The sequence below is a fragment of the Camelus dromedarius genome, chromosome 14, assembly GCF_036321535.1.
Source record: "Camelus dromedarius isolate mCamDro1 chromosome 14, mCamDro1.pat, whole genome shotgun sequence".
NCBI lineage: Eukaryota > Metazoa > Chordata > Mammalia > Artiodactyla > Camelidae > Camelus > Camelus dromedarius.
This window is the reverse complement of record NC_087449.1, coordinates 25,433,900-25,461,026: the sequence shown is the minus strand read 5'-3', so window position 1 is coordinate 25,461,026 and position 27,127 is coordinate 25,433,900. Positions and strand designations below refer to the sequence as shown.

General features: G+C 36.9%; 1 protein-coding gene across 4 annotated transcripts in view; it reads left to right on the top strand.

Moving 5' to 3' along the window:
• PATJ (PATJ crumbs cell polarity complex component) overlaps positions 1-27,127 on the top strand; it is a 291,022-nt gene that overhangs the window by 58,535 nt on the left and 205,360 nt on the right. For all 4 annotated transcript variants that reach the window (XM_064493517.1, XM_031465257.2, XM_064493518.1 and 1 more), the window contains 4 exons: positions 814-975; positions 3,894-4,025; positions 22,868-23,077; positions 26,904-27,020. In XM_064493517.1, the coding sequence (XP_064349587.1) occupies positions 814-975; positions 3,894-4,025; positions 22,868-23,077; positions 26,904-27,020 (621 nt within the window). The remainder of the gene's footprint in view (positions 1-813; positions 976-3,893; positions 4,026-22,867; positions 23,078-26,903; positions 27,021-27,127) is intronic.

Genomic DNA, 27,127 nt, shown 5'->3' with positions numbered 1-27,127 from the left:
CTTCTAAATCATCTTTAGTGTGAAGTATTAATATTATGTACTAAATATAATACGACATTTAGATAATCTTTTGGTGATAAGCATTAATAATCATTAATAAGGAGTAGTTAATTATCTTTTTGTTCTTTTAAACGTGGGACACTTGCATGAAACAGTTTGAAAGCTAGACTTCTTACACTTGATGGCTGTGTCAGCAAAGTGTTTAAGAATGGATCTCATGCAAAGTTATGTGTGTTTTCTATTGAAGTAATTTTTCTAGGTTGGTATTAAGAGTTTATGGGATGTGAAAGAAAATCGTGAACCGATGGCTAAATTTTGACAGCTGAGTATCCTAGATTTTGTTACCTACACATTTAAGTTGAGCAGTTTTTAACCTCCTTCAAATTAGTGTTAATATCTCTATTGATATTCTTATAGAAGGAAAAAGCAAAAGGGAGCAGTCTTAAGAAGGCTATAATTGATATTTAGTGTGTTTAAGGAGGAATGGGAAGTAGATGAGAGAGTACAACATTGGAAAAGAAAGGAGAAAGCAGGGAGGTGTGAACAATTATGTCATGTACCCAGTTATAGTTGTGCTCTACCCGTTTTATACTTTACTCACCCAAGTTAAGTAAAGCTTTAGCCTTAATTTTTGTACATTTTAAAGATGTCTGATGTTTTTTAATTACTACTAAAGTGATTGAATTTAGGCCCTTTATTTAAAGGGAAAATAAAACATATCTTATTTTCATTTTGACAGATCGATGTAAACAAGAGATTTCCATTTTTTCATTCGGGGCCTCCTCAGTTCTGACCTACCCCTTGTCTTTCTAGGTCAATGGCGTGCAGCTCTATGGGAAGTCTCGCCGAGAAGCAGTCTCCTTTCTCAAAGAAGTGCCGCCCCCCTTTACCTTGGTGTGCTGTCGACGGTTGTTTGATGACGAAGCCTCTGTGGATGAACCAAGGACCGCTGAGGCCCCTCTCCCTGCATTGGAGGTACATGAATGTACAAATGAATACACGTACTGCGGTTCCCATAGGAGGGCCCTTCATCAAGGATGCCCCGGAGAGTGTATTGTGATGTGAGGGGGGAGGAAAAAATCTCTTTCCTCTTTTATTTGACTACAATAGCTCTCAAAAGCAACAGTGCATAGCTTTTCAAATTATTACTTTTCTTTAATGTTAGGAAGCTTTCCTCTTTTTTTACTTGAAACGTTGGTGACAATGTGCATGAACTTTTAAGTTTAGAGATTTTTTTTTTTTTTTTACTAATTGCCTGGATTCGTTACTTTTGGCTCCTAGTTCAACTCAGTTCATCTTAATAAGTTTAAGATGTTGATGAGTGTTGAATATCTAACAGACTTCCCTTTTGCAGAGCTTTAAAAACATGAAGATCTATGACCAATTTTGAAGTGAGTCTAAAAATTGCTGTAAAAGCCTTCAGAAGGTCAGAGAATAAAATAACAATTTCTGTGCTCCTGGTAGTCTTTTTTTTTTTTTTTTTTGAGCATTTTAATTATGGAAATAGTTTTAAGCACATGCTTTGCCATCTTACATTTTTGGTAACTTCATCTTTTATGTCACTTTCCTCCTTTCCATCCTTTTTTAGAGTATAATTCTGTTAACACCAGTTTAGATATACAGGGCTTCCCGTTTTACCTGCCTGTGGTCTGAATTTCAAGTTACATGGACCCTAATCCTGCCTCTACCACTTAATGATTTTGAATCCTTGAGCAAATAACGTGACTTCCTGTTGATCTTCCTCTGAAAAGTGAGGATACTTACAGTGCTTACTCACCTCATCAGTCTGTGAGAGAAGTGCTTAATAAGTTGTTGACTGTTGATTGAGAATTTTTTCTTTAATGTTTATCTTTGGTGCACATATTTCAAGGAAAGGACTCAAATGCCACATTTTTGGGATTCTCGCTGTCTTTACTAAACTTAAATGTGGGTGATGGCTTACCTCTGAAGGTTGATAAAAATGCCATTAATCTAATCGTACAGGGTATGTAAGTCACCAGCCCAGCTTGCTGACTCCGTGCTCCCACCTGTCATACTTTACCACAATGGGTGAACAACAGCTTTGAATTATGCTAAATGTCAGCCTTGCTGCCCATTAGTTGATTGCTTCCTATTCTGTAAATACAGGAGTATTTGATTGTATCAAAGTGATGTATTTCAGGCTGGAGTATAAATATATATGCTGGATGCCTTGAAATTTTTACAGAGTTGGGTTTTAAAATTATATGTGGTTTCTTTCAATCCTGGCTCTCTTTTCTTTCTCTTTTTTTCATTTATCCCAATACCATCTTAGGTTCTTAAACCCTATCTGGTTAGGTACCTCAGCCAAAATTCTAATGCTCATTAATCAGTGAAGCTATTAAATGCCCCAGTAAAACAACAATCATATTGTATTAGCCATTGCAACTTTACTTTTTATCGGAAAGAGTGTTTTCTTTTTAAATGTATCATTTCCTCACATCAGACTGATATAAGCAGGAGTTTATTGATCCAGAACATTCCCACTAATTTCAAGTTTTATAATTCAAGAACCAAGAAATTGTTCCTATGTTTAGATTTAGTCTGCCATGGACTGCATATTGACTTTCCGTGTCCTGCGAAAAGTCTGAAGTCTGGTCCATGCCTTGTTTTAAAATGTTTTTGTATTACCTATGATGCTTTATTCTTCCATAATAGAGGGGTTCTCCACTGCCCCAGCTTTGGTTCCATTAAATGGATTTTCTTATACAAGTCACTCAAAATTGTATTCATAGAAATGATGTACTTCCATTTTATTTACTAAGATCCTCCAAAGTTTTAAGAAGTCTACTTTTAAAAGTTATTTGTAGCTTTATTAAAAAGAGTTTTAAGGGAAACCCACTCACAGGTGGAAGAGTGTTTTATTATGTATTGAGCAAATACTTACCGAGTGCCTGCTGCAATCCAGGCACTATTGTGGGTTGAGAGGATAACCATGGTAAACTCTATTGCAGCCCCCTTCATTCTGTACTAGAGCCAGGCATTTTGTTAGTTGCCAGGGCTACAAGGAAAAGAAGATAATTCTTGAGCTTTGGATAAAAGTTCAGAGTATTTGGGGAAGATAAGTCACATGAAAAGAATCCAGTGCTATAAAAAATATAAAACCAGAAGGTTGGGGCAGCTATTTTTCGGCATAGTTGACTAATTGACCCTCTATCATGTAGCTTCCTAGAATTCCATATGGCAGGAGGAAAGGAGGGAGCTTGGTGTAGGGGGACTTGGGGATGGGAAGTCAGGGAAAATAACGGAGGACTTGTGTCCTGGATACTTCTGCTGACCTGCTTCCTCTAAGATCAGATTTTCATCATTTAGACTCTGTGATTTTTACCTGGTTTTAGACTTATGTGATTCCCAAAGTCTTGGATTTTTTTCACCTTATTTTTCTAGTGAAGTTTTTCTTGAAAACTTACGGGAGCCAGCAGAAGTGGTATCTCTGTGTCTGCCCTGGCCTCTCAATGTGTTGATATCTTTCTCTTACTGTGATTATGAGTTCGGGTATTGCTACTTGAATATCTTATAAGCTTTGACTTTGTATGTTTCCATTTTTTCTTAAATTGCGTATTTTTCCTTTTATGCTTCTAATGGGATGACAGAACTCATTGAAGTATAAGAAGTCAGTGTTAATACTTTAAATGAAACAGGTACTTAAAAACTATATGAACAATCTTTTTTTAATGCTTGAGTTTTCATGAAGATTTTATACTAGAGTATATGTACCCTAGCGCATGCCCCTCTTAAAGAGATTAAAAACAAAAACAATGCATGCCAAAGAGAATCCTCAGTTTGAGAAGAAGCTATGAGATTCCTCATATGTCAGTTCTTTTCAGAATGGAAAGGGCAATGTTTTGAAGCATTTATGTTCTTTGGTATTTCAGGCCGACCACAATATAGATGTCAATACTGAAGAAGATGATGATGGGGAATTAGCACTGTGGTCTCCTGAAGTCAAGACTGTTGAACTAGTGAAAGATCATAAAGGCTTGGGATTCAGCATTTTGGATTACCAGGTATAAGAACCTATATAGAGTTTTTTGAAGTGACTTGTATTAAAGTTTTATGAAGTGGTAATTGTCTAAGACACTCATTGATTTAGGCAAAACTGAATTATTTGATGTATAATGCTACTGTCCAAAGATGCATATTACAATTTCCATTGTTACCTTTACAATTGACAGCTCCCTTAGTGACTAAAATGATAGATGATATAATAACTGGACAATAAGGGAAGCAATAGTTTTGTACCCATGGATGCTTTTAGAGACTAGAACTTGATGAATTTTTTTATATAGAGGGCTTTTTCCCCAGCTTTATTGAGATATATTTCACATACCATAAAATTCATCCATTTAAAGCATACAGTTCGGTTGTTTTTAGTATATTCAGAGTTGTGCAACCATCACCGCAGTCTAATTTAAGAACATTTTCATTACCCCAAAAAGAAACCTGGTAAGTATTAGCAGTCATTCTCGGTTCTCACTCTCCTCTCCCTTTCCTTCACCTGAAGGTTTTTTATTGATTTGCTTACCTATTAATCTCAATGAGCTTAATGAAGCAGAAATGTTCTTGGTGAAGTAATATACTTATGTTTAATATAGAACTTACAATATATTTGTATTTATATGTACCCCAATTTTATAAACCCCAGTTATAACTACAGTAAAGTTACTGATGTGTTCAGCATGGGGTGGGGACAATGTGAAAGGTCACAATAAGACATCTATATGTTATTTCAGTTTACCAGTTTATAGTATTTTTAGACCATCTGATTATCATGGGGAATTAAAACTGTTGGCAAGAAATCTCTTCACTTTTAAGATGCATATTTTAATACATTAGTGCTGCCTAAACACATTGTGGTTTAATAAAGCAGAATGTACTCTATCAGAGCACATAAAATGCCAAGTGATATAAAAATCAATTCTTTTTTTTTTAATAAGGCAATCGGGAATAGATTAAAAGAAAAATACGTTGAGCATTATGTAAGAACATTAAATTCTATATTTTGACAGTGTGATTTAAGATCACTGAAATAGATTGTATCTATTTTATTTTTGCGGGCGTATTTCTGTGCCAGATAACTGTCTTCGTTATTGGGAGTTCTCTTTGGAATATTGTTGTGTTGTGAGTTGTTGATTCCAAATAATGCATGTTTTGGGAAATATTTTTATCAAGAAACATCAATACTGTAAGATTCTGGAAGTTTATACATTGGTTAATATTAGGATGCATGAGACAAATGCCGAATACTATCATATTTTTTCCTCTCCAGTGTTGCCGTATGGCCTAGCACATGGTAGGTGATTAATACATTTTTGCAGAATGATCAACTAAGGTTTAGGTTAGCCAAAACTAACTGGGACCAAACGAACACATTCAGTGGGATTTTTTTGTTAACCATTTTGAAAATTGGGATTTAGTTTAGAAAACACCTTTCAGATGTGGTCTTAGATATTCAGCTACATTTCATTATTGCAGTCTGTATGATTTTGCACTCTTATAAGTCTAGTGATTACCCTTACCCTCTTAAATGTCATTATCTGCAAGTTTTGTATTTTGAATATTGCACATGTTAAAAGTAGAAGAGTGCTTCAAAAATTTAAAAAAAAAACAAACCCAAAACTTCAGTACAAGGTGGATAAGAAACTTGATAGTCTTTAACAGTTTAATCCCTAGTTAATAGAAAAATTCCTTTATCAATTCTGGGCTTTACACTTTAAAAAATTATAGATATAGTCATTTCTAAACACTTTCTTCACTGTATTCATGTAGGTATGTATTGTAACATACCTTTGGTTTTTGGGGGTTTTATTTTTTTATTAAATTCTAGGTGTCTCCCCAGCTATCTTCCTCACAATCATCATTACACGTACTGATGTTTATTTCTGCACAAATTATATAAAGTAATTTTACTGCAAAAGAAGTGTTAGATATTCTTCTTGCTTTTGTGCTTATTGAAGAACTAATAGAAAAATTTCATTTTCTAAATGCTACTTTGATTCACATTAAAGAGCTCACCCTCAGATTATTTATTTCTGTAGCTAAACCTTGAAAGAAAAAACATTCAGTCTTAAACTGAATTTTTTCCTGAAGTCAATCTTGAAAGTACACTTATGGTTGTACACAGCACGTTTTCACCATTTGTCAGTCGCGTGTAGAACTGTTATCCACTATGACATTTAGATGACACGTAAACACAAATTAAAATTTGGTTTTGGTCAAGTTAATTAATTGGTTATACCCTTCCTTGTTGTAATTAGGTAATAAATTCTAAAGTTCAAAAGTATTTTTTTGCAAGGCCAGGTGAAGGTTTAACAAAAGCCATGAAAGGCCACGTTCCTGGTTATTACTGAAGTTGATGCTCTTGTATGAATTTATTAGGTAGCTGAATAGGGCTAATGCAGATCTCTACCCTCACCCACCCCAAGAATTAGCGTATTTTGAAATAAGAAGTACTGTAGAAACATCTTAGCCATAGGGAGAAAGTTTTAGTAGAGTGGGAGGGCTTCCAGGTTGTAAAGGACCTGCATTAGCAGCATTGAAACAATTGAAAATTTACTTTGGAATTTTAATTTCAGTTAACCACTTTTCTCACAAGTTTTTCTCTAGAAAAATAAGAACTTCCTTAAGAGCCTGACAAAATTATACACAATAACTATTTCATGGGTGCTTATATAATTTCTTTATCTATAAAATTGGGATAATTATGTTTAGCTCAAAGGATTGTTGTGGATTAAGTAAATTAATGTGTACGGAAGTGGGAAATGTTATATTATTATGGAAATGTGAGTAGTATTAATAATCATCAGGGGGTGGGTACAGCTCAGTGGTAGCCCACACTCACAATGTCCTGGGTTCAATCCCCAGTAACTCCATTAAAAAAAAAAAATCTAGTTTATAAAGTAAACACAAAATGTCTTGATATTGTCCTCAGAAATGGAGCCATCCTATAGTATGTTTGTACTCTATGAATTTTTAACTGTCCAGTTAGATTAGGAAAATTAATAAGTGGGTGACTTTGTTTAGTGGAGTCTAAATTTAATTGTAAAATTACATTCTAAAATGCAGCCAACTCTTGATGAGCCATATGTGAATTACCCAATTGTGAATGGCCAGAAATTTATTTTTTATGTAAGTTGAGTCAAACCTTAGGAAAAGATGAGTGAGCAGATAAAGGATCTCGCACTGGCCATGAAATAATGGGATGGCATTCTGGACAGGTGACTCAGTGATTCACCATTGATGGACATTGTGTAGCTGAGCAGAGAAAAGAAGTAGTCCTTTATACCTGAAACAAAAGAGCTGAATCTGATGCACAGTCCTGCAGCTCAGTCATATGGCCAAAGAGAAATAGGTGGCAGTTCATTTTCATGAAAGGCATTCTGAATAGACTGGGGCAAAGGAAGAGGAGAAAGCGACAGGGAAGACTTAGTAAATATGATTCAAGTTGTAAGTCTCCTCATTGAATTTTAGGGTGAAGTGATTGTAGCTTTTTGGGCTGTGATTTGAGCGGAAGTAGAATATTTGTTAGTCTCAACTGTGCCTAGGCACTGCTCCATGTAATGGCTAATTAAAATCCTGCCCTGTATGCATACCATGTTAGAGTAGGGGTCATTGGTCACTGTAACGTCATGCCTTACAGGAGTATGTCATGGAAAACAGTGATGTGCATAGTTTGTCAAGAAGGTGAATATTATGGCTTAACTTTGTACTCTGTTTCTAAGCAATATAGAACTCTTCAGAAATTTGATTATAAGTTTTTATAATACAGCATTTTTGCCAGTTTCTAGGTGTGGTTTACATACTGTGCCCTAGTTTTCTTTGTCTTGATTCCCCATTATTTATACGTAATACCTTTATTTCTTGAAATATCACTAATGTTCATATTGATATTAATCCTAACATTAATACAGATAAATGAATACAAATTCAATTATAATAGCTAACATATAGTGAGTGTTAACTGTTTGCTAGGCACTGTTCTAATTGCTTAGTGTATTCCTCGTAAGAACTATATGATATTTTGATATATGTACTATTGTTATCCTCATTTTAGAAGTGAGGAACCTGAGGCTCAGAGAGGTTAAGTAACTAATCAAAGTTCACACAGCTAGCATATGGCAGGACTAGAATTTGAATTAAAGCCATCGGCTGCCAGAATCTATGCTTTTAATCACCATACAAGTTTCTTTACTTATGAGTGGTATTTCCCTGCATAATTTATTGCAACAGATCTTCCTGTTTTTTCAACTTGCAAAAAAAATGTCGTATCTTAAAGACAAGCTGCTAGATAGTATTCTTATTTTCAATGCTTATATGAAAGTTTAGTAAGTATTAAAAATTAATGTAGTGTTTATACACACTGTGTAAGAGCTAGTGTTTATTGCTTCAAATGGGAATAATTACAAATTTAAGAATCCTAAATTAGTGCAAGTAATTTGTTGTGGGATCATGTTCAATAATGAAGCAATTATTAGGTAGTCTGAGAGTCTGAATTTTTAATTTCTACCAAAAAGCTTAAAATAAATTTAGAACTGTGTGGATTTTACCTTCAGTTGACCTTATAAATTAAACATAGCAAGTGGATATTTTCTGGTGTTTTGATTTATGTTGAACTTTGAATAACCCCTCATGATTATAATTCACTGGAAATGTTTGACATTAGCCAATTTTTGAACATTAGCCACGATATTGCCATTCTTGATACCTTTGAATTTCAATGATTTAAAAGGTAGAATTTATTAACCAATAATTCTCTTCCCTCCCACATACCATTTCTCATTTGTCTCCTCTCCTGATATGGGGACCGAACTCAGTTTTTGCCTAAGCAGATATTTTTGAAAGGCTGGGTCTGTCTCAGATGCTGAGAGAGATGAAAATAGAAAACACAGTGGCGCAGCCATTGAGAGGCGGTTCATACGTAAATAGTAACACTTTAAAAAGGTGTTTGAAAGACCAAAGGCAAAAGATGGCTCATTAAGAAAATAGTGAAAATATTTCTCCCTATAAAAATTAACCCTGATTAATTTTTCTTAGAAGAAATGGGCTATAAGACTTAAATAGTATGAATATACTGAGTCTTGGATGTGGTATGCCTTAGTATTTTTGAGAAAAGCCTAGTGTACGGCTTCTGTTTAACTCTGTTAAACAGAATTCTCTTTTAAAAAAGATTTTTTAAAGTTATGGGAAGGAATTGTATGCATTTCACATATGTGGTTTAAGTTGGGTTTTTTCTTACCATATGTGCAGCAGAATGACTTTCTGAGCACATTAGAAATGTTTTAAAAATAAGTAATTCATACATATGGCATAAAAATTCAGAGGTACGTAATGGTATTCTGTGACAAGTAAATCTACCTCTGACCATAATCCCTTACTTCTCCCAGGTTAGAAACTCCTGTTTTTCTTGTCTCTCCTCTCAGAGGTATTTTATACATACATGGTTATGTAAGTCGTAGGTTTTTGGCGGCTTAATGTTTTTATTTTTTTATACATAAGTGGAATATATCATACACACTTTGAGCACATTGATTTTCTTCCCCTCAATTATATATTCTTTCATTTTGATTTTTATAGAGCTACCTAATTCTTTTTAATGACTGCATAGTATGTTACAGTTGATGTGCGATAATTTATTTAACCAAGTGCCTGTAACCAGTTGGTAGACATTTCAGATGAGTCTGTAGTAGACATCCTTGTCATATACTCTTGTGTATGAAAAGGAATTGCTCATCAAAAAACTATATATCTTTTAAATTTTGGTACATTTTACCAAATTGCTTGAACATAAATGTGAGACTCGCAAGTATTTAGACCACGTAAAATTGATGCCTTCTTATGTGATTTCTTTGCTTAGATAATTCTTCTGAAAATAAAGTGTAAGTAGGTGCGTAATTCATGAATCTGCTAATGGTTTTCCATAATTTAGATGGATTAAGTGATAGCAATATATAACTATCAACTTTGTTTCAACTTTACATTGGCAGTAATTAATTTATTGACCTTTATAGCTAAGAGAGAGCATAAACTACATTCAGACTGATATTGGTGTTGCTAAGTCTATTCTTATTTTTATACCAGTTTTAATCTTGTTTATCAGAAGATTGAGTTTAAAAATGGAAGAAATTAAGGACTCTAATTTTTGCTTTGAGATTTGAGATTTTGGGTGAATGCAGCTATCAGTAGGTAGTCTTTAGTAACTCGTGGAAGCCCAATTTCTTTACATTCATACTAATGCTAGTTTATAGAATCTGGGATATAGAATTTGGTAAGTATTGACATAATTTTAGCATGTAGTAGTACCTATATTAGTAACATTAAAAAGTCAGGTACAAACCTACTTCCAGAATCTAAGATATAGATGATAGGGATGTATTGCAAGTTATTATATAGTTCTACTTTAAAGCTCGAGGGATCTCATCACATGGCCACTGGTATCTGTTTTGCAGGGGTTTTTTCTCCTTCTTTTGTTGCTGTTTTTATTTTTTTTGGGAATTCTGGATCCAATTCATCCATGTAGGATTAAGATATTCGTACTCAGCAAAATGCAGTCAATTTGCTATTAACGGCAGTATCCGTGTCCTTGGAAATACATAGCTTACTGTTGAACAAACCACACAGCTGCATTTAAAGGTCACTTTGGCTTAATGGAACTTGGAACTGATAAAGGCTACTCTTTGCCCATCCCTGATTCCTATCCACATGTATTTTTATTAACATCAAAGAACTGTAAGCTCCAGTGCCAGCCGGGCTGAAGATTTCTTTTCACAGAGGATTTGCTTCCGTTCCCTCTATGGGAAAGTCCTGTGTCCTTTAAATTATCTTAAGCTGCTTCATTTGAAAAATAATTCTTAGTGGTGTGTTCATGGAGTGGATTGAATGTGGCTACTGGGGAAATTCTCTCATGGCTTAACGACTGCTTTTCAAGCCTGCGAAGTGGGTGAAAGAAGGGAGCCCACTCCTGGTGTGTGGAGTTTGTAGTGCGCTCAGGATGATGACTGACTTCCAGAACCCTCAGTGCAGCAAGACTAAAGGCATCAGGAGACCAGAAGCCACTTAATAAGAGATCAAAGAGGCTGTGTGTATATCAGCTTGAAATCCAGATAGTACAGATCAAAAGCTTGCCCTAGCGAGGCAGCCGCAGGGGGATGAAGTTAGCAGGAGGCCTCAAAAGATCTTAAGTCAGGCCTGATGTTGAACTTTGTGGGAATTTCATGGCTCCTCTGGAATATGAATTTGGCGCAAAAAAAAAAAAATTCCCATTGTGTCTAATGGAGGAGAGAGAATAGAGGGCAGGCAGCAAGTGCTTGTCAGCTGGGTGCGGCTTTCTCATGGGGTAGCTCTTTTCACAAACCTTTTTACGGACTTTCTCTGCATCATACTAGAAGGCATCGCTGACGAGGAGGACAGTCTGTAAATGATGTGTCTGTTCTATTACCTTCAGTGAGTATTTCAGAAATGACCAAACTGTAAAGATTAGTGTTTATGAAGTGACCAAGGAGAGCTAAAATAGAGGGATCGGGGGCTCAGGTTTACGGTAATACCTGGTGATTGTATCTCTCCTATGAAATGCTCAAGACATTCTAGGAAGTTAGTGAATGTCAGCCTGGCTCTGCATCTCCGTCTCCCATGTAATTAAAGACAGAACAATAACTTAAAAAAAGGAGTTGGTCTCAAGAAGAAACTCAGTCTTCAGAGGTGTCTCATTGCCAGTCTCCCTCTCTCCCTGAGTGTGGGTGTGTTTTGAAAGTTCCCGCTGGATTCTGATGTCAGCTGTGAGAACCACACCAGGAGGTTGAAAGTCATAGCCCTTCCCAGAGTTTAGCAGAGAGACCGAACCAAATCCACTAACAGGTACGGAGGACCTGTTTTCCTAGCCCTGAAAATGTGTACTGGTGACTTGCACTGCTCTGCCCTGTTTGTGGGTGTCATTGGGAGCCGGGCAGTGATCTAGAGAAGCAGTGCTCTCCCCGGTGAGGGCCAGGAAGGGATGTTGCCTTATTCAGGTACCAAAACCCTAATTTGTTAATGATGCGTGAAAGGAAATTGGCCACCTTATGTTGACACACCACTTTCTAGGGCTCAGGTTCCCCCTGTGTTTTGCTTTAATCAGATATTATGTTCACCAATATGTCGCTGTGAATGTAGAGTATGGTTATAAGCGCTAGCTTACCGGTCAGAAAGGACCAGGATTTGCCTTCCGGCTATGACACCCTACAAGGACTTCAGACAAGCTTGTTAGTTTTTCTTATCTAGTAATCCCTAAAATAGAAATCATACTTGCTTTATAAAATTGTGAAGACGAAATAAAAGATGTATATAAATGCCTGGACTTTTCTGGGCATAAAATAATGTGTTACCAGTTACTGAAAAATTATGATGGTGATTTTTAAAAATAGATTCTGAGCACAGACTTGCTATGCCTGTTATTCATTGTCTCCTTCCAAAAAAAGTGTTGTTCACTTATGGCTAGTATCAGGCAATTAGAGATGAAAAGATATACTTCCTTTAAAGATCTTATATTGTTTAACAAATGTATATTGTGCATCTTCCATGCCAGGCACTGTTCCAGACACTAGGAGTATAGCAATAAACAAAATAGGCAATAGACCCGGTGTCCTCATGGGGTTTAAATTCAGTTGGGAGTAGAGAGGTAAATAAACATTGCTAAAATAACAAAGGGAACAGACTTGGGAGTGCCTGTAGTGCATTATGATTTTAGCAGTGGTGGAAGTAAGACTAAGAGACCCTGTGATGCTCGTGTCTTAGGATCCAGAGGGGTCTCAGGATCCAGAGGGGTCTCACGGGGAACTGAGGCATGCCTTGTAGGCCAACAGGTGGTGGACATCCAAAGCACAGGAATGTCCTGGAATTGATAACTTGGCCATGATTTTATGTCTTTATTTTCTTTAGTAACTGTGGATTGTTTAATATCTATCAAAACTTTCATATTTTACTCCTTTTAATGAAAAATACTTTGAGGAACTTTCTGTTCTACTACTTGTAAAACTTGACCACCATTTCACATGGTGGTAATAGCCAGTAATTATCTACTGCTTAGGCATACTGGTTTAGTTATCTCTACAACCCCGTGAGGTAGGTCTTATAATCATCCTCATTTTATAGATGAGGAAACTGATCACGAGATTAAGGAATTTGCTCAAGGTCACCCAGTGAATAAGTGGTGGAGCTGGGCTCCCAAGTTTGTGGTCTCTTGGTGTGAAAGTACAGTCCGTAGACCAGGAGCAGCATTCATCCTTGATACTTGTGTCTCCAGCGAAGGATGATAAAAATTTCTGATTCTCTTTCCAGAGAGCAGTCCTTATTACAGTTCCAAAAGATTTACTTCATGTTATTCCTGAATCCTTATGGTCCCTTGCCTTTACTCCTCCCGCCTAGCCAAAGCTCTTTAGAGTCCTGATAGCTTTTTCACTGCCAGAGAGTAGAAACTGTGTGCATTTTGTTTTACATATTCCAGCAGGACTCCTTAGCCTTTTTCCTGTACAGTTGCAAAGTTGGCAAAGTTTTGTTCTGCATGTTATGTGCTACATATCACAAATGTTGGTTGCCCTTTCAAGGATTAAGGAAAAAAATCGTAGAAGCTTTTCTAAAGAATGAAGGGCATGCTGGTCCTTGATGTGGCAGTGGTTGTCAGGGACATTCCCAGTGTAGAGATGGCTCCTGTCTCTCAGTGTCTGCTTTTGGGGAGAGTGAAAAGTGAGAGCACCAAGCTGCTCTGAACCTCTCTTCAGGTGTGGAGGTCTGCATATCTGGAGGGTTTAAGGTCAACACTTCATTGTCACGTGTTAACATGGAAGTGTAGAATCAGGGATGGTTTAGCAGTTGATAGGACTGTTGGTCTAAATCAGCCATGGTGAGTTGAATTCAGCAGGCAGTAGAGGAGATGGTAATTGTTAACTTCTCAGACACACATGTCCTGTTAACTTCTTTTCCATCATCTTCTTAGTAACAGTAATAATAAGAGTTCTAGCACTTATGAAGTGATTATCTCATTTAATGCTTTTAACAACTCTACAAAATCTGTACTATTGTTATTTCCACTTACCAGTGGGGAATCTGAGTCTCAGAGATTAACTGGAACAGTATCATTCAGCTAGTGTTTGTAAGTGTTTAGCTTAAGTTGAGAGTGACTTGTTTGGAAAATTAAATTCCAAAACAAGTACTTTAAAAGCTTTTAAAAGTTTTGTGTCTATACTTTCTTTGCATCATAATGACTTTCAACTAATGTAGTTTTTTTTTCTAGAGGATAATGAGATATTTATAAATCATTTTCTACTTGAAACATTTTTTGCTAAAATGTAACATAAAATCTACCATCTTAGCAGTTTTTAGATGTATAGTTCGGTAGTGTTAGGTGTATTCACATTTCAACTAGTGTAATTTTAATAGAGGGTGGACTTTGTCCTTGATACCGCAGTCTGTTTGGTGGAACCCCAGGCATTTCGGCCAGATGGTGGGACTTTTAAATAAAGGACAGTTCTGTGGTTTGTTTTTGTTTTCCTTACAACCAGCAAAAGTCCTGGGCCAGGAGTGAACGGTAAATATGTAAACAATTATCATGACATCAAATTTTCAAGAGATAACACATCTGAAGAACGTATTTAGTACCCACGGAGAGCAACTACCAGGAGACCAGAAGGGGATAAGAGAAGCAGTGGGACTCTGCTCGAACCTTTTAAATTATTATGGTGCTTAAAGTAGATTTTTGAAGTACTAAACTACACAGAATAAAATTATGTGCAGACTTATGTATTTTCCCCCCTGTGTTAGACTAAACTTTCATCTTCTGGTGAGTTTCTCTCTGTGCTTCTCTTCCATTGCACTTTTAATCGCCTTGCGTGCTGTCTTAACGGTGCTGCTCAGGGACTGTTTCATTCTGTGGATGATGCGTGGAAGAATCTATTCTGAATGCCTAATAGTATTTAGGAAGTAATAAGACACAAGGAGCCAGGAACCATATCTTTAATCTATCTTGAGTGCACTGGAAGTATTTTGTGGGTACTTACCTTGAAAGTGATGGTGTTGTGGTAATTGGTATGGTCAGTGTAATACTTGGCTATATTATAGTAAAAAATGGGGTTAGATTCTGATAAGATAGCTTGCTCATTATTCATTAGAATCATTTAATTACTGCCCTGCATTCACTATAAATACATTTATTTCTCTTTCCTAAGAGTAAATGCTTAGCTTGTTGGTCAAATCAGAAGATGCTCTTTTAGTGTAATTAATTACATCCTGCTATCTTAAACCAGAACTATTCTAGTGATTCTAGTTCAACTAATAGTCTCTGACATGTCTTTTGTTGCTATCTAAATATGGCAAAAAAAAAAATGTTTCACTATTCATCTTATGAAAAAGAGCATGTCATATATATTTTGTTGTATCTTTTGTTTTGATGGTAGAATTCCGGGGAAGTTAGATCTTGTGCAGTCAGTGTCATTCTTATGAGTTCTTAAAAGACATCACTAACTACAGTTATACCATGTTGTGACCAGAGTGTACATCTTTTTCATTGTTGATGCTGTGTTTTGAATTAACTTGTCATTCCCTACTTTTTATGGTGGTTTTGTGACTGTTTTGGTAGAAATTAATGACAAATTTGGCTCAAGATACTGTGTCAAATTTAGTTATGGGATTTTGGAGTTGGGGGAATGGATCATAACTGTCACGTATCCAACTATCTCATTTTACAACTGAGGAAACTGATTCAGAGAAATGAAGAACTTGAGAAACTGTGCACGGTCCAGCTAGGGGCTCAAAACTTGTCCCTGGACTTCTAATCCACACCCATCCTACCACTAGTGGATTGAAAAGCTATTTCCCTTGTCTCTCTTTCCCATTTATATTTTCTTTCTTTTTTTTTTTTTTAATCATTGGATTCCTTTTTGGACTGACATCGCTCACAGTGGATATTTTAATTCATACTGGCTGTGCGTCAGAGCTTCTGCAGATCACTGTTTTTTCCTTAACATGTTTATGTCTGTGTGTGTGTGTAAGAGAACCTTTCCTTTGTACTTTGTACCCAATTCTTCTGTCTACCTCCAGGTTACAAATCGCTAGCTGTCTCTCTTTTAAACTTAGTGGTTCCTTTTTGTGTTCTCCATTTTAGTAACATCCTTGAGATCTTATTTTAAAAGTTATCTAGCTGTTACTTTCTTTAGATTTTTAACTTACTTCTCTGTAGTTCAAAAAAGTAATTGCCACATTTAAGAGTATACGCTTCAGGAAGCCAGTATTTGGCTCTTCGCTGCTCTCACAGTTTTCTCTCAGTTGACTATTACTGTGTTGGAGCAATTCTCGTATCACATATTACGTGCTAGCTGCCTCATGTTATCCAGCAATTCATGTATGTAGATTCTTTCAAATTACCTTTGAAACTTACTTCCTCACACTTACGTGAATAACTGTGGAATGAAGCTCAGTAGCCCAACTCTGTAATCGTGAGCACCACAACGCTGCATTCGTTGGTGGGGAGATCTGTTTTGTAGCGCACTTTCTATTGCATGGTTGTTTGAGGTGGTTTTTCTCGTCATTCTTTGGAATCACTTCGTTTCGGGGAAAGACTCCTATAATACGGGAGAGCAGGTATTTTGGTGTGGTGAGCTGATAGCACAGCACTTCAATGACATTGAATGAAGGCTATGTAAGTTAGCCATATTTCCTCTCAGAAGTTTATGATAGGCCAACTTTATATTTTAGTATACTCATATTTTATAATAATAATATACTTATATTTCAATGTACTCCATTGACAGTAAGTATCAACATAATCAAAAGTAAATCATTAAACCCAAGTTTTTATCTGAAATAAACTACGGTCTCTGCCATCCTGCTATGGCCTCTATGTTTCTAATCCATTACTTAATGTTTTTAAAATTTGGGGTGTCGGATACAAGATAGATTTTTTTTTTTAAAAAAAGGACAACCCAAAAGTTATCCTTTATTTTGAGTCCATGTAGTTAAGTCATTGTTACACCTTTATTTTTGTTTGCTGTCATTTTAGTAACTCTGCAAACATAAATGTTGAATGTTAGAACTGTCTTTGGTGTACATCTCATATTCCTCTTATTTTAGAAAATGCCTCCTGCCGAGGCAGTGGTCAGTGTATTAAATGTGAGCACTTCTCTTCATGTGCATTTCTTCTGTCTCCTGTTAATGTGACATTTCCTGCCTTGTGCCTTTTCGCTGAGTTTGCCATGGCTGCTTGCTAGCATTTGTAGTTTTAGTTTTGGAGCAGCTCCATGGCTAGAGCTCTCACGTCTTCTGGTGGATATCTCTGTCTCTGAGGGAGCCCAGTTTCAACTGAACCACCTCTCTGCCCCCAGTGACATCCCTGTACCAAGCTTTAGTTTATGTGAACTCTGGTCTCTTTGATCTGTGGGGAATCTACACAAATATTCATATAATGCGTTTTCTAGACACTTTGGAACTTTGAATTGCATCTATTAGGGCACAGTGATTGTCACATGTTTGCATCTGTTCATGTTAAGGTGTTCTTAGCTCACCAAAGGAGTGGATGCTTGAGAACCTAAGTGTGAATTAAAATCTGGCAGACAAATGCTTGTTTTAGCTGTACATGCAGGCACATTCTGTGTGCTCTAACGTCATCAGCTAGGTACCAAAATATAAACCTCTAGTGGCCAAGTGTGATATTTAAGGGGCTCAATTTTATACATTTTGGCAAGGTAATAAATGTATATTCTAACAATTTGCCTTGTCTCAACATTCATTCATATAGCAAATACTTACCTTAGGATAGAGAAGCTGTGTCACATGGTTGAGACATAAACTCTGGTGCTTAACTGGTTTACATTCTGGTTCTGCCATTTATCAACTGTGTGTTTTGGTTAAGTTACTTAATTTTCCTCTTAAAAGTAGGGATAATAATGGTACCTACCTCCTGTTAGTGTGAGGATGAAATAGGTTCAAAGAAGTAAGATATTTAGGACATGCCTGGTGTGGCAAGAGCTCAGTGTTAATGTTTATTGTTTTTACTTACATGTGGTGCAATCTGGCCTTTCCTTTGGTGTACTTACAGTCCAGTGAGGAGAGAGAAACTAAATAGATTCAGTCATTTGATATTGCAACTATTATTCAATCCCTTCTACGTGGCAGGCACTGTAGCTGACCCTGGAAATAAAGCAGCAAATAAGAAAACGTATCTTTGCTGTCATGAAGCTTATTTTTAGAAAATATGGTTAAAATAAGTTCAGTAAAATGTCAAAAGTGTCAGAAAAAGTGTAAGATACTCTGGGTACACGTAGCAGGGGGGCCTAAGTTATTCTAGAAGGTCAGAGACAGTGAGGAAGCTATATTATGGCAAATGCTATAATAGAAGGTCTTTCTTAGGTTTAGAGATATCATCGCAGAGTAGGGAGTGCTTGAGGCTTCTCCGGGGAGTCAGAGAAGGTGCCTCATTGGAGGAAACACTTCAGCTGATGCTGGTGGCAAAGATACAGATAAGTGGCAGTGGGTCGGGGAAGCATTCCTGCAGATGGAATGGTTTGGAGGATGTCATGTAGCAGGCCAACAGCTCTCACAGTCCCTAACCTTTAATAGTTCTGGATTGTTGGGACAATGTGGGGGGCAAGTGGGATGGGCAGTGGTACATGTGGGAAGAGCAAGAGGAGATCTGAAGGAATTTCTCTACCAAAGCGTTAGGACTTAATCCTGAAGGCAGTGGATGTCACCGAAGTGTTTTATGCAGAGGAGGAATTGTGATTGCACTTTTGTCTTTCAGAATCATTATTTTATCTCTGTAGAAAATAGGCTGATGGGGGTAAGATTGGAGAGAGGTAGACCTTTCGGGAGAATGAAGCCAGCAAGAAATGAGAATCTTAACCAAGGTGGTGGCAGCGGATGTGGAAAGAGAGGATCAGATAGGAGAGACAGAAGATCACGGTGATGTGCCTTAGTGAAGGCTCGAGGGAGAGAAGGTAGGTGCGCGGGTGTATGGTAATGATGCCCTTCAGAGACTGTGGGAGGAGAATGGTCTGTCAACTTGAATTTCCCCCCACATTGAAACATCATGTGTTTATAATAACTATCTAACGTTAGTATCACTTCAAGAGACCTCAAAAATCCTTGTAAGCACGTTTCTCCAGGCACTTTTATTCACCTGTGAAACAGCAGTTAGATTGGTTCTGTCCAGGTTTCATAGCTAAATAGTGAGAATTCAGGTCAGATCACTTGTCTTCAGGTATAATATTCTGATCAAAGTTGGCTGTGCTTAATTGATTGTAGGAGTTTAATAATATTTTTAATACCTGTAGGGAACAATGTTCATAAATGGTTGAATTGAAGCAAACATATGGAATACTGTTAGAAGATGCATAATAGTGTAAGGCTTTTGAATAAATAGGAAGAAAACAGCTTTCAGAAGAGGAGAATGGCTTGCATAGTCAAAGATGTTTCTTGTGTTCTGTGATTGGTATTTAGTGCCCTCTGTTGGCTGTTTAGCTTAAAACAACATCTTGATTCTTGAGTACAATGTTCCTTGCAGTGTTATTTACCAAAACAAGAGAAATTAGTGATTTTAAAATTATGATAAAAGGTGATTAAAAACTGATGGGGACTTTAAAAATCTGGATATGGTCTGGGAATTGGGTAGAAGGCTTGAGAAATATCTTTACAACATTTTGTTTAATTTAACATGGATTTGATATTGTAGACTGTGTTTTTAGCATGCAGTCTTTTCTGATGTAAAACAACCTGAATCAGGCTGAGTTTTAAGCGTGTTTTATGCAGCAAAGCCTCAGGAATAGCAGCCGCCGTGGTAGGCAGTGGCAGCTGCTGGTTTTTTGTAGGGTGACTGCTACATGGGATGGCCATTAAAGGAAATGACTGTTACTCATTAAAGCAACTCCATTCGGCTATGAGAGAAATCGCCCAGTCAGAAAAGTCCTCATGGAAGATGAAGCAGTGATTATCCATCACGGGGCATTTTCAGAAGTGGGTGGTTTGTCTTTTTTAAGCGACAAAGAAGCTGCTGTTGGGTTCTCTCCTCCAGGGAAAGGGGTGGTAGATTAGGTATAGTGTTTAGAGTAGCTAGAGATCCAAGTCTGAACACATTTTAGTAAGCAAGCACACCTGGTACTAGTTTGCGGCCTAAAGAAGATTGCATTTTGTATAAAGAAGTGTTCACCATGATCTTCCTATAATAAAGGCAATCTATTAATCTATTTTCTATTTCCATTATGTCCTGGTTAATCTTCCTTTGAAACGTTTCTTATTATCATTTCAACTGGTTGCATTTTGGAAACCAATTCTTCTGTGTATTTGGGTTAAAAATAAGTCTTTTTGATTAGGTGTTATATGAAACTGCAGAGATTCTCACACCAACCCAGTGAAATCATTTATTTGCTTTTGGTGTATTTTACTGTTGCAATTTTCTCTAAGTTTAGTAATTATTAATACAAAGTAATGCTAGCTGCTTTCTGTGCATTTCATGATGGGAATAAGCTATTATGGAGTTTCCCTTCCCCCCCAATAAAAACGCCTTCCATCAAAAACTGACATCCTAAATGAAGGACATAATTGTACAGCTTATTTATTAGTGTGTCAAACTTAAAATGTAATGGTTTCATATTTCAGAATGAAAAAGTGTGTTGTGATTCATGGTTGCCAGTGACAGAATAGACAGCTCTTTTATATTACTGCACTGATTGCCTGCTGATATACCACTGTACATTTTAATTTTTTTTTTTTTTGGTTCCTCTGTTCTCTTCCTATGCAATAGCTCCCTCTACTTGAAAATATTGGTGTAATTATAGCTTAACACTGTGTACTTTATTAATGAGTTCCCATGATTATTTTTACTTTCAATCCTCTTCACAAATAGGTGGTGTTACACAACAGAGTGTGTTAGAAATTTACCAGGGATCTCTTGACTTGCTAGTGGAAAAGCAAGGTTAGTTAAGGAAAGTAAAATAAGTTGTTTGAAGACGTTTTTTTCAAGGAACTAGCTGTATATCCTTTGTTGATTTAAATGTGGTATGTTTGGTTAAAATTCCATGCAGTATTGAAAATGAACCTTGAAGTCTGCAACACAGAAGTATAGAAGACTGCATCAGAAAACTTCAAAAGAGCCATCAACCACTTCAAACAGACAGAGCCTGGAACTTGGCACATTCTCACTTTGCTAGTTCCAAAATCTTCTAATTCTAACACAAAATGTGGTAATTTCTACTTTCTCAGGAAAGGTTGTAGAATCTCATGTTACTATATCTTGCCTTCATAGAACAGTATGTGCCAAAGAAACAGCAGGAGCAAAAGAGACAAACCAAGCTAGCGATGTTCTGAGTGAGACTTTTTTTTTTCCTCTCCGTTACGAAGTTTGAGATTTAGTGAGAGTATCATATACTTCCACCATTAGGACAAATTGAGAGATTCCACTCAACCATAAGATTTCCATGTGAATATCTTTTCCATTCACAACTCTTTATTTCTGATTCCTTCTGTTACCATTGGAGCAGGGTAAGTGGCAGAGCACGGTAGTGAAGAGAAAGTCTTTGGAGCCAGACAGTTTGAGTTTGAATTGTGGCTCTGCCACTTACCAGCTTGGTGATCTTGGCGCGTTTTCTTAACTTTCTCACCCTCAGTTTCCTCATCTGTAAACACAGACAGTAAGTCTCTCCACGTCCTGGAGTTTGTAACAAGGATTAGTTGAATTAATGATTGTCAAGTGCTTAGAACAGAGCTGGTAAGAGCTATATATCAGTGTTCATTGAGTAAAATAAAAAATAACAGTATGGCTATAAATTGGCCTTTATTAGCCAAATGCATTTATAGAACATCAACATTATCTTCTGTGCTTAGTGAAAAGAAATATGGGGCCCTCCTAATGGATGGAGATTTGCACATTGGTTTTGTTCATGAATTAGTATTCATTTTCTCTGTATGAGGATAGTTCTCATCTAGGGTTAGCTAGACCATGTCATAACTTTAGGTTATGTTATTTTTTTTGATTGAGTTATAATCAGTTTTAGGTTACGTTATTTTTAAACATACTTTTTAAAATGCAGTGGAATATGCCATGGGTTGTTTCCTTGTCTTTTTTGAACTTAAATGATTTAGCAGGAAAATTTTATACTGGTGGAATGCCTAAGAATGGAGTTTCATTTCCCATGATACACTTCTCTTGGAGCCTGCTTATTGTCCAGGAGCAATAATAAATGGACTTGTCTTTGGTCCACAGTACGACGATGCATGAGGATGTCAGAGAGTCTTTCCCAGCTTTCCCTAGACCTCCTGTGGTGTGACAAAATATCAGTCATGTGTACTGAGCACTCAGACATGCGGTTGGAATTCAGCTTATATCTTTACCTTGATAGCAGCTGATATTCGTGTGGATGTATAGAGTGGTATTTTATAGATGTTGTCTTTGGGAGAGGACCACCGGACTGCGGACACACGAAGTAAACATGAGATGCCTGAGTACAGACATACCCTTTTCTGTTGTGCTCTGCTTTACTGCGCTTCACAGAGACTGCATTTTTTTTTTTTTTTTTTACAAATTTAAGGTTTGTGGCAACCTTGGATTGTCAGATCATGCTTAGCATTTTTTTTTACCAATAAAGTATTTTTTAATTAAGGCATGACATCATTTTTTTTTAGACATAATGGTATTGCACACTTAACAGATGATAGTGTAGTATAAACACAAATTTTATATGCACGGAGGAAACCAGGAGACGCATGTGACCTGCTTCAGTGTGACATTCGCTTTGTTGCGGTGGTCTGGAACTGAACCCACAGTATCTTTGAGGTGTCTTAAGGCTGCGTATTTGTTTTCAGGGAACTGACGCATCTTTCTTTTTTGCTTAATCCTTAGGACCCCATAGATTCCACAAGATCAGTGATTGTGATTCGCTCCCTGGTGGCAGATGGGGTGGCAGAAAGAAGTGGAGAACTGTTACCTGGAGACCGCCTGGTCTCTGTCAATGAATACAGTCTGGACAACACCACACTTGCTGAAGCTGTGGAAGTGTTGAAAGCTGTGCCACCAGGCGTTGTACGCCTTGGCATCTGTAAGCCTTTGGTGGTAGGTGTTGAATTTGTTAATATAGGAAGTGATAATAGTGTCATAGTTAAGAACATGGATTTTGGAGACAAATACACCTGACATTGAATCCTTGTTCCACTGCTTACTCGATATGTATCCTTGTGCAGGTTCCTCACTGTCCTTGACTTACAGAACCAGAAAATTAATTTCTACCTCAGGGTTTTGAGGATTCAAGATGACATTCACCAAGTGCTTAGCGCACTGCTGCATTAACGCTAGCTGCCAGCGTTACTGGTCCTGCTGCTACTACTTTTATCTTCATACTTTTAGCACAGACTTCTAAGTTCTCATTCCATTCCTCATGCTATAAATCAAGTTTGTCTATGTTTCTAAGCTTTCATTTGGGCGTGATGTCGAGATGGGATGGTAAGTTGAAGTCTAGTTAGCCATGTTGTTTTAACCGCATGGCAGTGAGATTTTAATACGCTTTTCTGACCATCAAAGTGCCTTGTAACCTCTAAACTCGAATATGGTCAAGTCAACCGGAGATCATCTTATTGCTTAAACTCATGTACTAGGACAGATGACTACTTCTGACTGAAGGCCACATTAGTTATGGTGCTGTTGAGATTTCCCAATGTAAAAACAAAATACTTGACTATAATTTTCAAGCAGAATTAAAGTATTATTGAGTGCTTGCTGTATGTCACTTAGTATTTTAAGCTCTTTACCTGCATTAACTAATTTAATCCTCACAGCACCTTTAAGAGGAGGTAGTCCTCTTGCTACTGTCATCGCAGACGAGTTAGTCAAGACATTGGCAGTAAAGTTAGAAATAGAGGCCAGATTTCTTGAAATCCTGTCCAGAGAGTTGAGCAACTTACCTAAAGTGATGTAACTCATAAGGGACAGAGCTGGACTATAAACTCAGTAGAGCGGCTTCAGACCCTGTGCTCTTAGCCACACTGCTGTGTATTCCTGTTTAAATTTGTTGTCACTAGTTTAATTTGTATGCAGCATGTCTGAAATAGATACCATGGTTGTGGCAGAGTGTTGGACGGGATTTCAAGAAATCTGGGCTCTTATTTCCAACTTTGCTACAAGTTAGCCTGGTGGGTTTCAAATTCAAAGACATGTGAATAGGCATAAGAATCTCCTCAGAGATGATTAAAATGCAATTTCCCAGGTCCAGTTCTCAGAGATTCTGACTGAGTGATCCTCATGTGCTGTTCAGGCGCCTGCCCCTTCAGTGAGTCACCGGTGTAATTCTGATGCAAAATTTTGCACTTTGAGAAACACTGTGCCAATAATCGGATCATAGGCACATCACTTTTCTGGGCCTATTTTTTTCATTTCTGAAAAGACTAAACAAGACTAGAGAACTCCTAAGATCTTTCTCAACTCTAACATTCTTTTATTCTGTGAAATACATCAGCACACTGTAAGTATTCACGTAGATACGTATCTGTATAGGTAGAGTTAGGGGTGTTCCCATATAGATATGTAGATAGAGTCACATATCCCGCACAGTATTTTTGCATTGGGGAACCTCGTATGACCCTCATGTATTACTTTATTATTCTTCACGTATTGCAGATGAAAATCCCTGTATATTACACCTATCAGATGCTTGAAATTTTCAAAATGGAATACAGCACATAGCGAAGTCAGGTTCTTAACTTTTATTGTGTGTTTGGTGTGTGGAGGTTGCCATTGCCAATATGTACCATTAGATACCGGGTTTGATTGTTGGACAAATTAAGAAGGAGAGAGCTTGATAATTTTATGGGGACCTCGTCTTCTTGGTTTCTTGGATTGTGGCAAGAGCTTTGTCTATATTTTTCCTGATAATTATTTGCCTAATTATTTGCGTTGCCAGAGGAGGTCCCAACTATAATGGTCTAGAGGACCTTAACAACCTGACTTTGAAGCAGTTTAAGGAAGTCTCAGGCAGTGTGAAAAACAGAACTCAGCACCAGCTGGGTGTAGATTCCTGTGCTATTTCTGGCAGAGGTAGAGCTGCAGAAACTTGGGATGTTGGAGCCTTACTCCAGGAGGATTTTGGAATGTAGTGATTGTGTGGTGGACTTTGTGTGGGCTTCCCTCAGTGAGTAGAAGCCTGCCAGGATACTGGAGAGTGGGAGGCCAGTAAAGGAATGAGAGAAAGGCCACTTGCAAGATGTTTAAAAATTCTTAGTGGAATCACCATTAACTTCTTCTTTAACATCTGGGTTCTTTTAGGAAAACTGTGAGCTGTAAATAGTGATGCATGGATTGTCTCTGAGGTCTGTCTCTCTTTCTCTCATGGTCCAGTTGGTGGCCACTTATCTAATCACCTAATGTTTGCTGAGCATTTATTCAGTTTTCAGCGGAACCAGGGATAGAGTGGGAATAAGAAGGTCCAAAGTCAGGTTGGAGCAGGAAGACTGTGAATGCACAACAGTTAGGAGAACAAAATTATTTTTATTGAGTCTTGTATCACAGAGATGTGTACTATCTATATAATTATAGATACTATATAAACATGTGTTATGGTCTTATGTAGATCCATCTTGTCCATTTATTTTCATGTTAACCACAAATGTGACTTCCCTTCTCTTTTCTACAAACTCACTTCAGATGTCCCAGATCTAAAAAAATGAATGAACTACCTTTAAACACTGCCTTGTATCTTCAGAGCTGACAGGGCAGAGATGGCAGTGGAGTACTTGAACCAGACAGCTGTGGGTTTTTGCTTAGTTTTGTGATTTGCAAAGTTGTGTGTCTTTGGGCCAGTTATTTAACCTACCTGCTCCCACTTGGGATCACAGAGCACAAACTCTAGAGCCAGACAGGGCTCAAATTCTGAGTGTGTAACTGACTAGTTACTTAACTTCAGGCAAATCACTGTGTCTCTGTTACTCATCTGTAAAATGGGGATAGTAAGAACACCTATTTCTTAGAGTATACATTAATTTATTAATAAATATGTTAAATAAGTTGATATTTAAAATGCTAACACCTGTGCCTGTGAGATATATATGTTGGTTGTTCTTTTTATGTAAATATAAAGTGTAAAATCCTGATCTAATAGGATTGTTGTAAAGATTAAGCTGAGACAAAGCATGTGCAACTATTTACTAAAGATTATAATATATAGCTAGGACTTGGTAGATAGTAGCTGTGTTATTACCTGGGACTGATACTGAGCTGGAGCACCAATGACTGTGCCTCTTCTGGTGGAGAGTGACTACACTCTCTACTTTGTTAAATATTTTGAGTACCACCCTGTATAAACTTAGGCATTTCTTAATATTGAGGTCTATTCCTGGGAAAGTGATTACCTAAAAGGAATAAGAAGTTTTGACCTAAATATGGCTTTTTAAAAAATTATGAAAGAAAAGTTTGGTCTAAAACCGTTTACATAAATTTTTATTGTGTACTTGCATTTAATAGAAAGATGAGAATTAATCTAAAAAGCATTGAAACTGAAGTATTTTCCTGATTACAAAGTGCTTCTTTGGTTGCCAGATTTGGGGGCGGGAGTGGGCAACATGGGTGAAGAAGGTCAAAGGATACAAACCTCCAGTTGTAAGTTAAGTCCTAAGGATTTAGATATGGTATGGTGACTCTAGTTAACAGTACTATGTCATATATTTGAAAGTTGCAAATGTTAGGTAAACTTATCATGGTAATTATTTTGCAATATATACATATACCAAATCATTATGTTGTATACTTAAAACTAATAACACATTATATGTCAACTAGAACTCAATAAAAAAATATTGGTTGACAAAAAATACTGGTTGAAAGAAATATTGGTTGATTTCTTCAATCATGCTAAAAATATTAAAAATTGAAATAAAAGTGCTTCTGTTTCCAGGAAGATGATAAAGAGGAAGAAAGGCATATTTTACGTTCAAACAATAACGAAGACAGAACTGAAATTTCAGGAACAATTCATGACATAAATTCATCTTTAATACTTGAAGCACCCAAGGTATTTAGTATATTTACTTCCCATTTGAACAGTTGCTGTTACAAAGAAGACAAAAGCTTGTTCTCACTCTCATGGCAAATACGTACAAATTAAATAATCCCCCTCTT